Genomic DNA, 12,053 nt, shown 5'->3' on the forward strand with positions numbered 1-12,053 from the left:
TTTACTCCACTCAATTTGTCTGACAGCTTCAGTTACTTTTCAGATGACAGTTTTTTATCCTCTTCCTGTCCAGTGCAAACCGTGTATGTATTTAGAGATACGTGGTTCTTTCAGGACAATGATGCTACAAACACATGATCCTATAGAATATACTTATACTTTAAAATAGAGCCAGACCAATATATTTGCGGGCCAATTTTAGGCATTTCCCGACCTATCGGTATCAGCATTTATAATGCCCAATTTGTTATTTTTTAAATGTTAATTTATCAGAATCATTTATACTCACAAATAAATGATTCTGATAAAAGAATATGAAAAAAATGGTCAACCATGTTATGAGCGTTGGCGTTGCATAGTCCCCCAGAGGACGCTCTACAAGGTCCCTGTTGGCAACACTAATTATTTTTTGTTAATGTATTTTTGTTCAAACGACTTTAAGTTTCATATCTGAGGTTTGTATTTTTATAAATTTTATTTATCAGACCTTTAATATATTTTGAAGTTCCTCTGTTCTGTTGTGACATTAAAACAAATGATCATGTTATTTTAGTGAGAACTCATAAATAACTACAAATAACTAATGTTAGGGATATCTGTTTAGGTTTTGTAACACGTCTCTGGATTCAAATTTTTTTTATCAACTTAAAATTTTATAACCAAATATTCGTATCGGCTTTAAAAATCCTTTATCGGTTGGGCTCTACTTTAAACTGTCCAATAGTATATAAAGGAGTTCAAATGAGCACAACCTGAAACATCTACAGCAGTAAAATACAACATACACATGAATGCAGCAGGATTATTATTAATATTAATCCAGAAACATCAGACAGAAGAGGAACACACTGACAGGGAACACATTACTGCACAATCACTACTTTTAACTTTCATGGTGGAGTAAGCTATCGGATATTATTGGTAATAGGAGCCTACTTTACTTGCCAAAGATCTGAATACTTCTGCCACCACTATCAACTGATGGATACTTCAGTGTAGTGTCTAGCTGAACATTTGGTGCTACAACAATAAGCTGTTATAATACGGAATGTGCCATTAAACAGCCTTAGGCTACACAATGTCTACAAAGCAGCTGAACAGCGCTTTATCAATGAAAGACAGGTCCACCTTGGCAACTGTCCATGGTGCTGATACACACTTAAATTTGGGCATTTCACTCCTCGTGTCATCACGTCCCATCCCCCACATATGATGCTTTTACAAGCACTGTCAACAGAAACAAAAAAAACAAAAAAATAGAAGTTTAGAACTGTTAGTCTATTGAAAAGGGCTTTCGTGCGATCAGTCAGTGAAAGCAACTCCAATCCACACACACACGCAGCTGTGGTGGCGGAGGGATACCACTGCCTACGTCCGCGTAGCACTGCGCCTACAACTGGAAAGGAAGGATAGTAAAGGAAATAGAGAACGCACAGACTTGGACAAAATGTGTTCAAAAATGACAATACATGTTCAAAAGTTAAATTATGAAGATGAACATGTGTGTATCGCTCGATAAAGCCAGCTCCGAGTGGAGGTTTCCTATTCCACTCAGCTTTCCAGTTGGAGTCCATTGTGTGGTGGGATGGGAAGAGAGAGGAGGAGGATGCGCCCTATTTCCCGACGCGCACTAACATTGTTCTAGAGTGCTCCACGATCAGGGCCATCTTTGGTCGTCCTCGCCGGTGACAGTGTGGACAGTTTTTTCTCTCCCCCAGTAGTCATTTATGCCTCATGATTCATTAATAAAAGTTAATTTTGAACGAGCCGTTTAAAAGCACTCGGGCAGCGAAAAGGGAGCCGAATCCTCTTTTTTGTGTGGATTCACTGCTAATTCCTCCACCCAATACCCTTCATTTCTCAAGGCAAGAAGAGGGCGAGACGGGAGAGGCGGTGATACAACATGGATGAGGAATATGATGTGATCGTTTTGGGCACCGGACTCACAGTAAGTAATCATTTACACAGAAACTCAACAGATTTGATTATGCAAAACTTCCATATGGTTATTTTATCCATTACTCTTCTCTATCCGAGCCAAGAAGTGAAAGCCCGCTGCATCCCTGTGTTGTGGCATAAAAAAATAGCATTAAAATATATATGTCAAAATGTACTTTGACGTAACATTTGTGCACGAGAGGAAGCAAACGGTGCTTCCAGGGGGATTTTATTGTTCTCCCAGCCGGCCCAGTGTTGTGTTACACCCAGTAGCATCTTTTAGGCGTAACCCCCAATGTGTCATGGTCCTCTTTGCATAGACAGGCCTCCATCCTGAGGTTGGCGCAGGCCTGACTATTCAATGACTGAGCTCTTCTCTGCAGTTCCTGTCACTTATCACACCCAATGCGACAGAAACATGCCCGATACATTCATGAGCTATTAATCTAAGTGCTCGCGTGCATAAAAGGCGACATTTTCTAGGTTTGTAGTAAGTATCAAATTCTCTTTTTGTAAATGCATAGACATAGGCTAATACATTTGGGATAATGCCATATTGTTCTTAAGATTAAACACTTATTAATACCATTATAATCATTATTATTACAGATACATGAGTGAAACGCTCTAGTCACGCATGCGCACACCGTCCCTTCTGTCCTGCATCCTATGAAAACCCAACTGGCGTTCACGTCATCTATGAAATCTCTCATTATTGCATTTCAAATGAATGTTATGTCATGGGCGCTGATGTTGGGTGTTAATTCTTGTTTTATGCAGGAATGCATTCTGTCCGGGATCATGTCTGTGAACGGGAAAAAGGTTCTGCACATGGACAGGAACCCCTACTATGGTGGCGAGAGCTCCTCCATCACCCCTCTGGAGGAGGTAAAGGGACCCTGGGATCTATGAAAGCAATCAGTCTTTCATACCCCTCAGCACATCTCAGTGCACTTACCCCGTGCCCTTGTGCATCGCTTTTATTTGCCTTTATTTGTTCAACGCCTTTGTCCTCCGTAATGCTGTAGCTTCTGTCGTAGATTTCACAGGATGTTTTTTACGTTGCTCTTTACTGTCGTGTGGTTTCTCGCAGGTGTACAAGCGCTTCAGTCTTCCAGACAGCCCGCCCGAGTCAATGGGCAGAGGAAGAGACTGGAACGTTGACCTCATCCCCAAGTTCCTCATGGCCAACGGTCAGTCCCACATCACTGGCTTTTTGTCTATAAAAGAATGAATATATCACCATGAAACTCATCATTTACTTATACAATTTTACTTTTTGTATCAAATCATAATTAAAGTTACCTCAAGACACTTTAAAGATAGAGTAGGTCTAGACCACTCTAACATTTATAAAGCACCAACGATTCTGGTAATACTCTGAGGAGATAGATAAGACACTTAGTAAATTATTACTATTCCCGAAAAGGTCAATGAACCATATTAATATATTGATATTATACTGATATCAAGTTTTCAACTTTAATAGTAGTACTTTTTACCCAATGTATAATATATTGTAGTTGTTATGTAAATATATAATTTGACTTTTTAGGGTGACTTGTTACAATCTGTCTAAAGACTGCAGATGAAAATAGCCCTTTGGCTGACTCTGGAGTCCATTAGTATGCACTGTCCCTGTATTAGATAAACCAAAAAATATATAAAGATATGGGACTAGATATAGTCATAGATTTTGGATACAGCTGTGGTAACATATTAATATTGCATAAGTGTTTACTTTTTCCTGGTTTTAAAAGGTGCCTTACTTTAAAGTGATGTCATTTTCTGAATTTACCAGACTGGTTTAGCTGTTTTATTATTAACCACTTAGTCATCATATTCACATGGTCACATATCTAATTTTGTAAATATTTTTGAAAGCATCATCTGTCAACCCTACAATATAGTTGCAATGTCGCCATCGAGGTATTTGGAAAATAATATTTGATTTTTTCCATGTCGCCCAGCCCTAGTTCAGACTGTCTTAATGCTATCACAGCAGAATGTTGGATTATTAGAAGAAATATGATGTACCATGTGATTGTCTGTGTGCTCACAGGTCAGCTGGTGAAGATGCTGCTATACACAGAAGTGACACGGTACTTGGACTTCAAAGTAGTGGAGGGAAGCTTTGTGTACAAGGGAGGAAAGATCTACAAGGTGCCATCGACCGAGACGGAGGCACTAGCATCAAGTAAGCCGCTCCGCTGGGAAGTCGAGTATTGAGATCCCATTTTGAGTCCTCATGTGCTTCATCATAACGCCTTTTGTTGGAATTGTTTCAGATCTGATGGGGATGTTTGAGAAGCGAAGGTTTCGGAAGTTCTTAGTCTTTGTGGCCAACTTTGATGAAAATGACCCCAAAACGTTTGAGGGTGTGGACCCCAAAACCACAACGATGAGGGATGTTTACAAGAAGTTTGACCTGGGCCAAGATGTCATCGACTTCACCGGCCACGCCCTGGCCCTCTACAGGACAGACGAGTAAGAACAACAGGCCCTACATTTAGAATTTCAACATGGAATAACTAAAGAACATATGTTCTAATCAAGCTTTACTGCAATTAAGATTCTTTTAAACAAACCTGTATGTAGACTACGTGTTGGCTGTGAATATGCTTAGAATTAGCTTCATCTTAGAGGGTCCATAAAATTGAACTTTTTAAAATGTGAAAAAAGCTTGAATCCAACATATTATTGGCAAATATAAATCCGCCAATTTGTGAAGTAAAAAAACACATTGATGATGGGCTCACTCACCTATAGGTTAGTTAGTCACTAAGATAACTATCTGCAGATAATATGGATTCCCTTTGTAAAACACTAAAAATCATGCCAACAATTATTTTAATAGCTTAGTATTATATGAACTACAAAGGTATTTGTAAAGGATTAAGGCCACCCACAGGTAATTGTAGGCCCAGTTTAACATGCAACTTAATTTTATACAATAATTGTAGTAGGGGGTCCCTGATCCGTCTGTTGTCCTTGGGTCAAATTGATCCGTTTTCAGTAAAAAAAAAAAGAAATTGTCATGAAAATGTCATTAAACATTTAAAATATCAAAAACCTTTTGAAAAAAACACCAAAAACATAAAAAAGCACCCACAAAACCATTTTTTTTCATTGTTGACGGGAAGACAAAACAAGGGTAAAGGGGTCCTTGGCCTTGAAAACATAGACGAACCCCCTAATTAGATCATTCATTCTCTTCCTTTGTTGTTTTCTGTTCTCCCGCAGCTATCTTGACGTTCCCTGTTTGGAGACGATCAATCGTATCAAGCTGTACAGTGAATCGCTGGCGCGGTATGGGAAGAGCCCCTACCTCTACCCCCTGTACGGCCTAGGAGAGCTGCCCCAGGGATTTGCCAGGTTACTGTCAACATGTCATCTATCTATACTGCTGTATACTAAGTCAACATTTTGAGATAAGTTAATACTTGATTTGATACTTGATGGATAACAGCTTGTATTTAATAGTAAATACAGAAGTGCAATCCCACGCCATGATTTTACAGTTCTTACTGTCATTGTAGATTGAGTGCAATCTACGGAGGGACCTACATGCTGAACAAACCAGTGGAGGAGATAGTGATGGAAGGCGGCCATGTTATTGGGGTGAAGTCTGAGGGCGAGGTATGCTGATTTATTGTCCATGATTGTGCAAATTTAACAATGCCATTAATTTATGATTTTTTTTTCAACCTGGATCCGATTTTCTAGTGGTCGATGTACCATAGCATCGGGATATTTTCTGTGGCAATACTGTATCCATACACATAGCAAGTATCCACCTTTTATTATATAAAATGCATAAGAATTTACCTGGTATTGGAATGACAACACTTCTAGCTTTTTTTAGTCCACTAGATGGAAAATCAAAATGAGATGAACGCACTGAGAAATGTATCTTTTAGAAGAAACAGATGTTGACAGCCTTTGGGGTCATAACTTAAAGTTGGAAAGAAGGTTGGTTAAATTGGGCTGCAATGCTAAGGGGGAGTTACACACCGTTGATGTTCGTCCACATGTGCCGTTCTACATTTTGCAGGACCCAGCAAAGACATAAGATGTTTTTCTTGACCTTTTGCTTAATCCAATCTGTTATTGTGTCTAACCAAGTGTCGCTCAAGGAGAAGTTCTGAAATCTCGCGGAGGTAACTTTATTCATCCACATTGTTGAAAACAGCTAAATATTCAGCCGTGTCCGATAGTTCTCACCCCCTAAATGCAGAATTTAATTTGCTGCCCTCCGGTTCCCGTTTCAGTCAGCCACCAGCCAAAACAAATAGGTACAAACTCTCCTTCGTTCCCTCTGCCATCTCTCTGCTTAACTCTGGGAGGACTAGGTAATGTCGGCACATATGGTACACTGGGGTTTAAACTTTATGTTGTGGTCATTTACTTATTTATTTATTTTCTTTATTTGGTATATACTGTATTTTAAATGATGTTGTTGTCTTTGTTGTCATGTACCGTGTGTCAGTTTCTTGCTACTGCAGCAAATGAATCGCCCCTTGGGGACAAATAAAGGTTTTGATTGATTGATTGATTGATGACATTGGAAATCTGTTAGATTTTACTAAAACACAACAACCTCTTCTCGTCACTCCTCTTTCCAACTCTCACATACCGTTTGTACCACTGTCGTATGGCATTCAAGTCAATTCAGTTTTATTTCTAAAGCTCCAAATCCCAACAACAGTTATCTCATTACGCTTTCCATAAAGATCAGGTCTAGACTGGACTCTGGGATGTTATTTACAGAAACCCAACAGTTCACCAAGAGCAAGCACTAGGCCACAGAGGCAAGGAAACACCTCCTTAAAGAGGCAGAAACCTGGAGCAGAACCATGGCCCAGGGTGGGGGGGGCATCTGCCACGGTTGGGGGTGAGAGAAAGAGACAGACAGAGACAGAGAAGTGACAGACAGAGAGAGATAGAGGGACATGGAGAATTGTAGCAGAGGGCAGGAACATGGAGTTAGCAGGACTCCAACCACAGATCTTAAGTCACATCTCGCGGGATTTCAGAATGAGACTTCTCCTTGAGCGAGACTTGGTTAGACAATAATAAAGCGAAAAAGGTAAATTAAATGTAAGTCATTTCTCTGTAGGGCCCTCTCCATAATGTATTCACACACTTAGTATAACAACAATTGGAGTCTGTCAGTTGCAAAACAAGCATATTAATGGACGTAAATTAACGGTACATAAATGACTCGAAGGATTATATTTCAGCTGCAGAGCTCATGCTCAATACTGGATCAGTTTAAGAAATTGTTGTTACAAAATCATGGGTAAATACTGTCCAGGTTGAAAAATATGGAGGTTTAACTTTGAGTGTATTCACGCAGAGGGGATAAGAAAGTAGGTCCTTTAAAATGCTGCATGGTGTGTCCTTCCTGCTGCAGGTGGCCCGTTGTAAGCAGCTGATCTGCGACCCCAGCTACATCCCGGACCGCGTCCGGAAGGCTGGCCAGGTGATCCGTGTGATCTGCGTCCTCAGCCACCCAATCAAAAACACCAACGACGCCAACTCCTGCCAGATCATCATTCCTCAGAATCAGGTTAACCGCAACTCAGGTAAGAACCACTGTCAACTAATCAGGAGAAGTGGAGCAGAAAGATCAAAAACAAAGATGGTCTTTCTGTTCAATGTAATTAGAGGGATAACTGGAGATCTCAAGGACATCTCCATATCGCTAAGCATTATAAAAACATGTTCGATAGCAAAATATTCACTCTTAAAGCGGCTATAATCAATGTTCTTACATAAAGAATGGATCACGTGTATGTGAAAGGGGTCGCGCTCATAATAACTCTACAGTTCCCTTCAGCTCTACAGGGTGTTTTATTATCTTTCAGTTCATTGTTTGGGTTTCCTGAACCAGAACTTAATAGATTAGGATGCAGGTTCACTTTTAGAACTAGGATCAGCTAAAAACCAGCTCTACGTTTGCTGCCCAGCATTGTGAACATAGTGGAGCATTTAGCAGCTAAAGAGCCAGACAGAGCTAAGGGATAGTATGGACATTAGATTTTCATTCATCACAACTAGGAATAAATGCTCATTTTTATCAGCGCACAGTCTACCATGTAATCTCACCTTATCATGGTCATTGCATTTCTGAGGGATTTTTATTTTTTATTTTTATTCTTATGTATGTGTGATGTGTGTGTGTGTGTATATATATATATATATATATATATATATATATATATATATATATAATGTTGCTGCTTAAGCAATTGTTTGTTAACCAGTTGACCAAACCAGCTTTGCGGAGGTTAATATATTAATGTTGTGTTTACATTAGGATCTAATTACGCGATTAGCTAAAGGTGTACACCTCAACACTTGATTTTTACTTTCTGTCTTTTTTCATAAGCTACATGCTGGAATAATGTTACATATCACAGATTCTTTACAGTAATGCCCTATTTGCAGTGGATTTTTCATTTATTTCGTATTATTTAATTTAACATGATCGCAGAAGGTGCAAAATGTAGCTAAAATAAAATCGTACCGAGTCTTAATCACAATATTTGGCAGGGAAATAAAAACACAAATTGCCCCCCCCCCCAAAAAAAATGTATTAATAAAAAAGCTTCTTTCCACTTCCCCTAAGTGGTCAAAAAATCAATAAATGCAGCTTCAACCCTCATGTTGTCCTCAGGTCAAATTGTCCTGTTCTCCTACATTAATGTTCTCTTTAACTACACAACATAACATTATTGATTCCACACAACGCTCTTTGCCAAGTACAAATCTCTACTTTCTTTAATTTTCTTATTCAATTTTATAGCATTTGGAGAAAAAAATTTAAGTGTTTTTTAAATAGTATTGAGTAAAAGTTGACATATTCCAGTCTGTGATTATCCATTCCTTTAATTTTAAGTCTAAATAATTCCTAATTTCTGCTTTTGTGACTCAAACATTAGATATGTTTTTTTCCTATAAATGAGGTTTGACCATAAATTCCAAAAATAATTGTAAAACTAAAGTTAATAAGTTAGTGTTGAATGTCAAAAAAAGTGACAAACAATGAACAAAAGGGACAAAAATGTAAGAAAAAGTTAAAGGTAAAGGTAACTCCGAATTGCCTCTCTCCTCCTCTTAAGCCTTTTTTTGGTCACTCCTCCAGACATCTACGTGTGCATGATCTCCTATGCCCACAACGTGGCCGCCCAGGGGAAGTACATCGCCATCGTCAGCACCACAGTGGAAACCAGCGAGCCCGAGGCGGAGATAGAGCCGGCCCTGGAGCTGCTGGAGCCCATCGACCAAAAGTCAGCATTTTAACAATTCATGCATCTGTGGTTCAACAACAATGTCGTGTCAACATATTTAAAAAGCATTGTGATTAATAACCAGGTTTATTTAATGGAGTTGTGGGTTTTTTAATTCATTTTTCTACAGGTTTGTGGCCATTAGTGACCTTTATGAGCCCACAGATGATGGTACTGAAAGCCAGGTAAGACGAAAAAAGTTCCAACTATAAAAAGCTGAAAAATAAATGTATGTAATGTTACTTTGTGGATGGCAATGTTGGTCTGAAATATCTACAACAGCTATTGGATGGATTGCCATGGATTTTATTTTTAGTTTTTTTGTTGTTGTTTTTTTACATATATTCATGGTCAACAGAGGAGATATCCTACTGACTTTGATGATCATCTGGCCCAAATCTCCATTTGCTCAGTACCAATACCATTCTCATTGGCCTCAGCTTTGTGTTTGGGGGTAATTGGTGGAAGACAGGAATGCTTACTGGCTAAAGTAAGATGGTGAGCGTGGTAAACATAACCCGTTTCAAGGTCCCAATGCCTGAAATGCATTGAGTGGTTTTTTTAAACATTAATAGGAGTTCCCCCAGCCTGCCTACGGTCCCCCAGTGGCTAGAAATGGTGATATATGTAAACCGAGCCCTGGGTATCCTGCTCTGCCTTCGAGAAAATGAAATCTCAGAAAAGATCTATATAAAAAAGACTTCAGATACAGTATTAGGGGACCACTAAGGTCTGTATAAAAGAGACTTCAGATACAGTATTAGGGGACCACTAAGGTCTATATAAAAGAGACTTCAGATACAGTATTAGGGGACCACTAAGGTCTATATAAAAGAGAGTTCAGATACAGTATTAGGGGACCACTAAGGTCTATATAAAAGAGACTTCAGATAAAGCACTAGTGGACCACTAAGGTCTATGTAAAAGCATCCAAAGAGCACAATGTCATGGGACCTTTAACATCAGCATGTTAGCATTGTCACCGTGAGAATACACAATGTTAGCATTTAGCTTACAGCACAGCTGTGCTTACGTCTCCGAGCCTCCAGCGTGGCTGTAGGTTCTCAGTCGGCCTGTCCCTTTATCTTTCCCAGGTCTTCGCCTCGAGGTCCTACGATGCCACCACTCACTTCGAGACCACCTGCAACGACATCAAGGACATCTACAAACGCATGACCGGGAGCGACTTTGACTTTGAGAACATGAAGCGCAAACAGAACGATGTGTTTGGGGAGGATGAGCAGTGAGCGGTAGAAGGGCTTCAGAGAGAGGGGGCGGGGCCGGGAGAGGAGGGGGGGGCGAAAAGGAGCAAGCGAGGCGGCAGAGCCTGCAGGTAGAGGGCCGAGGCTGCCTGAGCAGTACTTTAAAAACAGACGGGTGGGATCAGGGCAGAGGGGGGGGGGGGTCTCTGGACTCTGCCTGCCCTAAGCCGTTTGCCTCCTTTTCCTTACGTCCCTCTCTCTCTCGACACACGTTCAAACACATAAATGCTCACAAACACACACACACACACACCTTATCTCTGTCACTGAAAAGCAGGGTTGATATGGTCTTTCATTCCATTGTAGACTTTACAGTATAATCATGTCTTTACTATGATCATTAGAGGTGAAGTTATTTCTTGTTGTTGGCGATTTTCAAAGCATTTCATTCTTTCTGTAACGTCTTTCTTCTCATATCAGAGGTTGGTTTGATGGATGGAAGACTGATGGCATTGAGAGGTGTGACCTGCGAGCTCTGACATGAGAAATCTGTAATGGCTTAGTGTAGAATCCTCTGGAAGGGTCCCCTCCAGTTGCATGCATCTTTTACACACAGTAGTATTGTACATAGACTCAAAATGACACTGCGGTATGAAGGCTGGACCATTCCACGCATCGCTCCTGTCAACCCTGCTTTCACTTTTCTCTTACTTGGTCTTTTACCCGTGTTTTGTCAAAATCTGTTGGTCAGGCAAAAACAAAATGTGATGAGAAATTACAAATAAATGGGCTGTTCTGTCAACTGATAGTGCTCACTTTGCAATGCTGTTGTGTTCCCTGTGCTAGCGGGCAAGTTAACCAGTGGCTATTAACTGTCAACCAACACCCCCCCCCCCACACAAAAGAGTTCATGTGTTTATCTCTGTGTGATGTCAATTTTGAATTTTAATGGTTTACTTTCTAACATTTTTTTAAGTTATTAAAGAGTTTTATTTCTATATATTTGGTGCAAATTTCAATGGCTGAAGTTATGACGTTTACAGATCCAAGGTTGAAACTGTGGTCTTCAAGTTAAAAAAAGGGAAAGTCTGGAGCAAAAGAGGCACGGAGAGGATTTTTCTGGTGTGAGGCGAGGTAGTTCCGAAGTATTCTCGAAGTTTAGAACTGAGCGATGAAAAACCAATTGATTGTGGAAAATTGTACTTGTTGAGATGCAAGGGAGTGTGGCAGGGGGAAAAGAATGTATGTAGGGAATGTTTTGGATTTTGGAAAGTTCACTTTTGAGTGGAGAGGGTGAAGACTGAAATTTTGGCTCAAAGTGAAAGCACCAGATTGTGTTTTGGTTGTTTCAACCCTTGTGTATGAAAAACAGTAGTTGTTAACCAAGCTGGATACTTTAAAAGACTTCGTAGCAAAGGTATGGAGCCGCAGTCGCAGGTTCCGCCCCACAAACACAAATAAAGATGCTTTTATTTGATTGTAGCCTTAATTTGGGGTCTTATTTAAATGTTTGGGCCATTTGCAAAAACGGCGTTGCTCTAATTGGTAAAAGTTCCAGAAATGTGGAAAGTGCAGTTTGGTAGTGCTTGCTGCTCTGTGGGTCTGTCTGGATGCTAAA

The 12,053-nt window shown here is 39.9% G+C and overlaps 2 protein-coding genes across 2 annotated transcripts in view; one reads left to right on the plus strand and one right to left on the minus strand.

The window, feature by feature from the left end:
• Positions 1 to 12,053, minus strand: part of itih6 (inter-alpha-trypsin inhibitor heavy chain family member 6) — a 38,770-nt gene that overhangs the window by 7,571 nt on the left and 19,146 nt on the right. The window lies entirely within an intron of this gene.
• gdi1 (GDP dissociation inhibitor 1) lies at positions 1,630 to 11,511 on the plus strand. The gene is made up of 11 exons (XM_034876254.1): positions 1,630 to 1,948; positions 2,719 to 2,826; positions 3,032 to 3,131; positions 4,001 to 4,135; positions 4,227 to 4,425; positions 5,182 to 5,313; positions 5,478 to 5,577; positions 7,355 to 7,526; positions 9,089 to 9,233; positions 9,364 to 9,418; positions 10,328 to 11,511. The coding sequence occupies exons 1-11, from the start codon at positions 1,904 to 1,906 to the stop codon at positions 10,478 to 10,480; spliced, it is 1,344 nt and encodes a 447-aa protein (XP_034732145.1). The 5' UTR covers positions 1,630 to 1,903; the 3' UTR covers positions 10,481 to 11,511.

This window comes from Etheostoma cragini, chromosome 7 (genome assembly GCF_013103735.1).
Source record: "Etheostoma cragini isolate CJK2018 chromosome 7, CSU_Ecrag_1.0, whole genome shotgun sequence".
Taxonomy (NCBI): Eukaryota; Metazoa; Chordata; class Actinopteri; order Perciformes; family Percidae; genus Etheostoma; species Etheostoma cragini.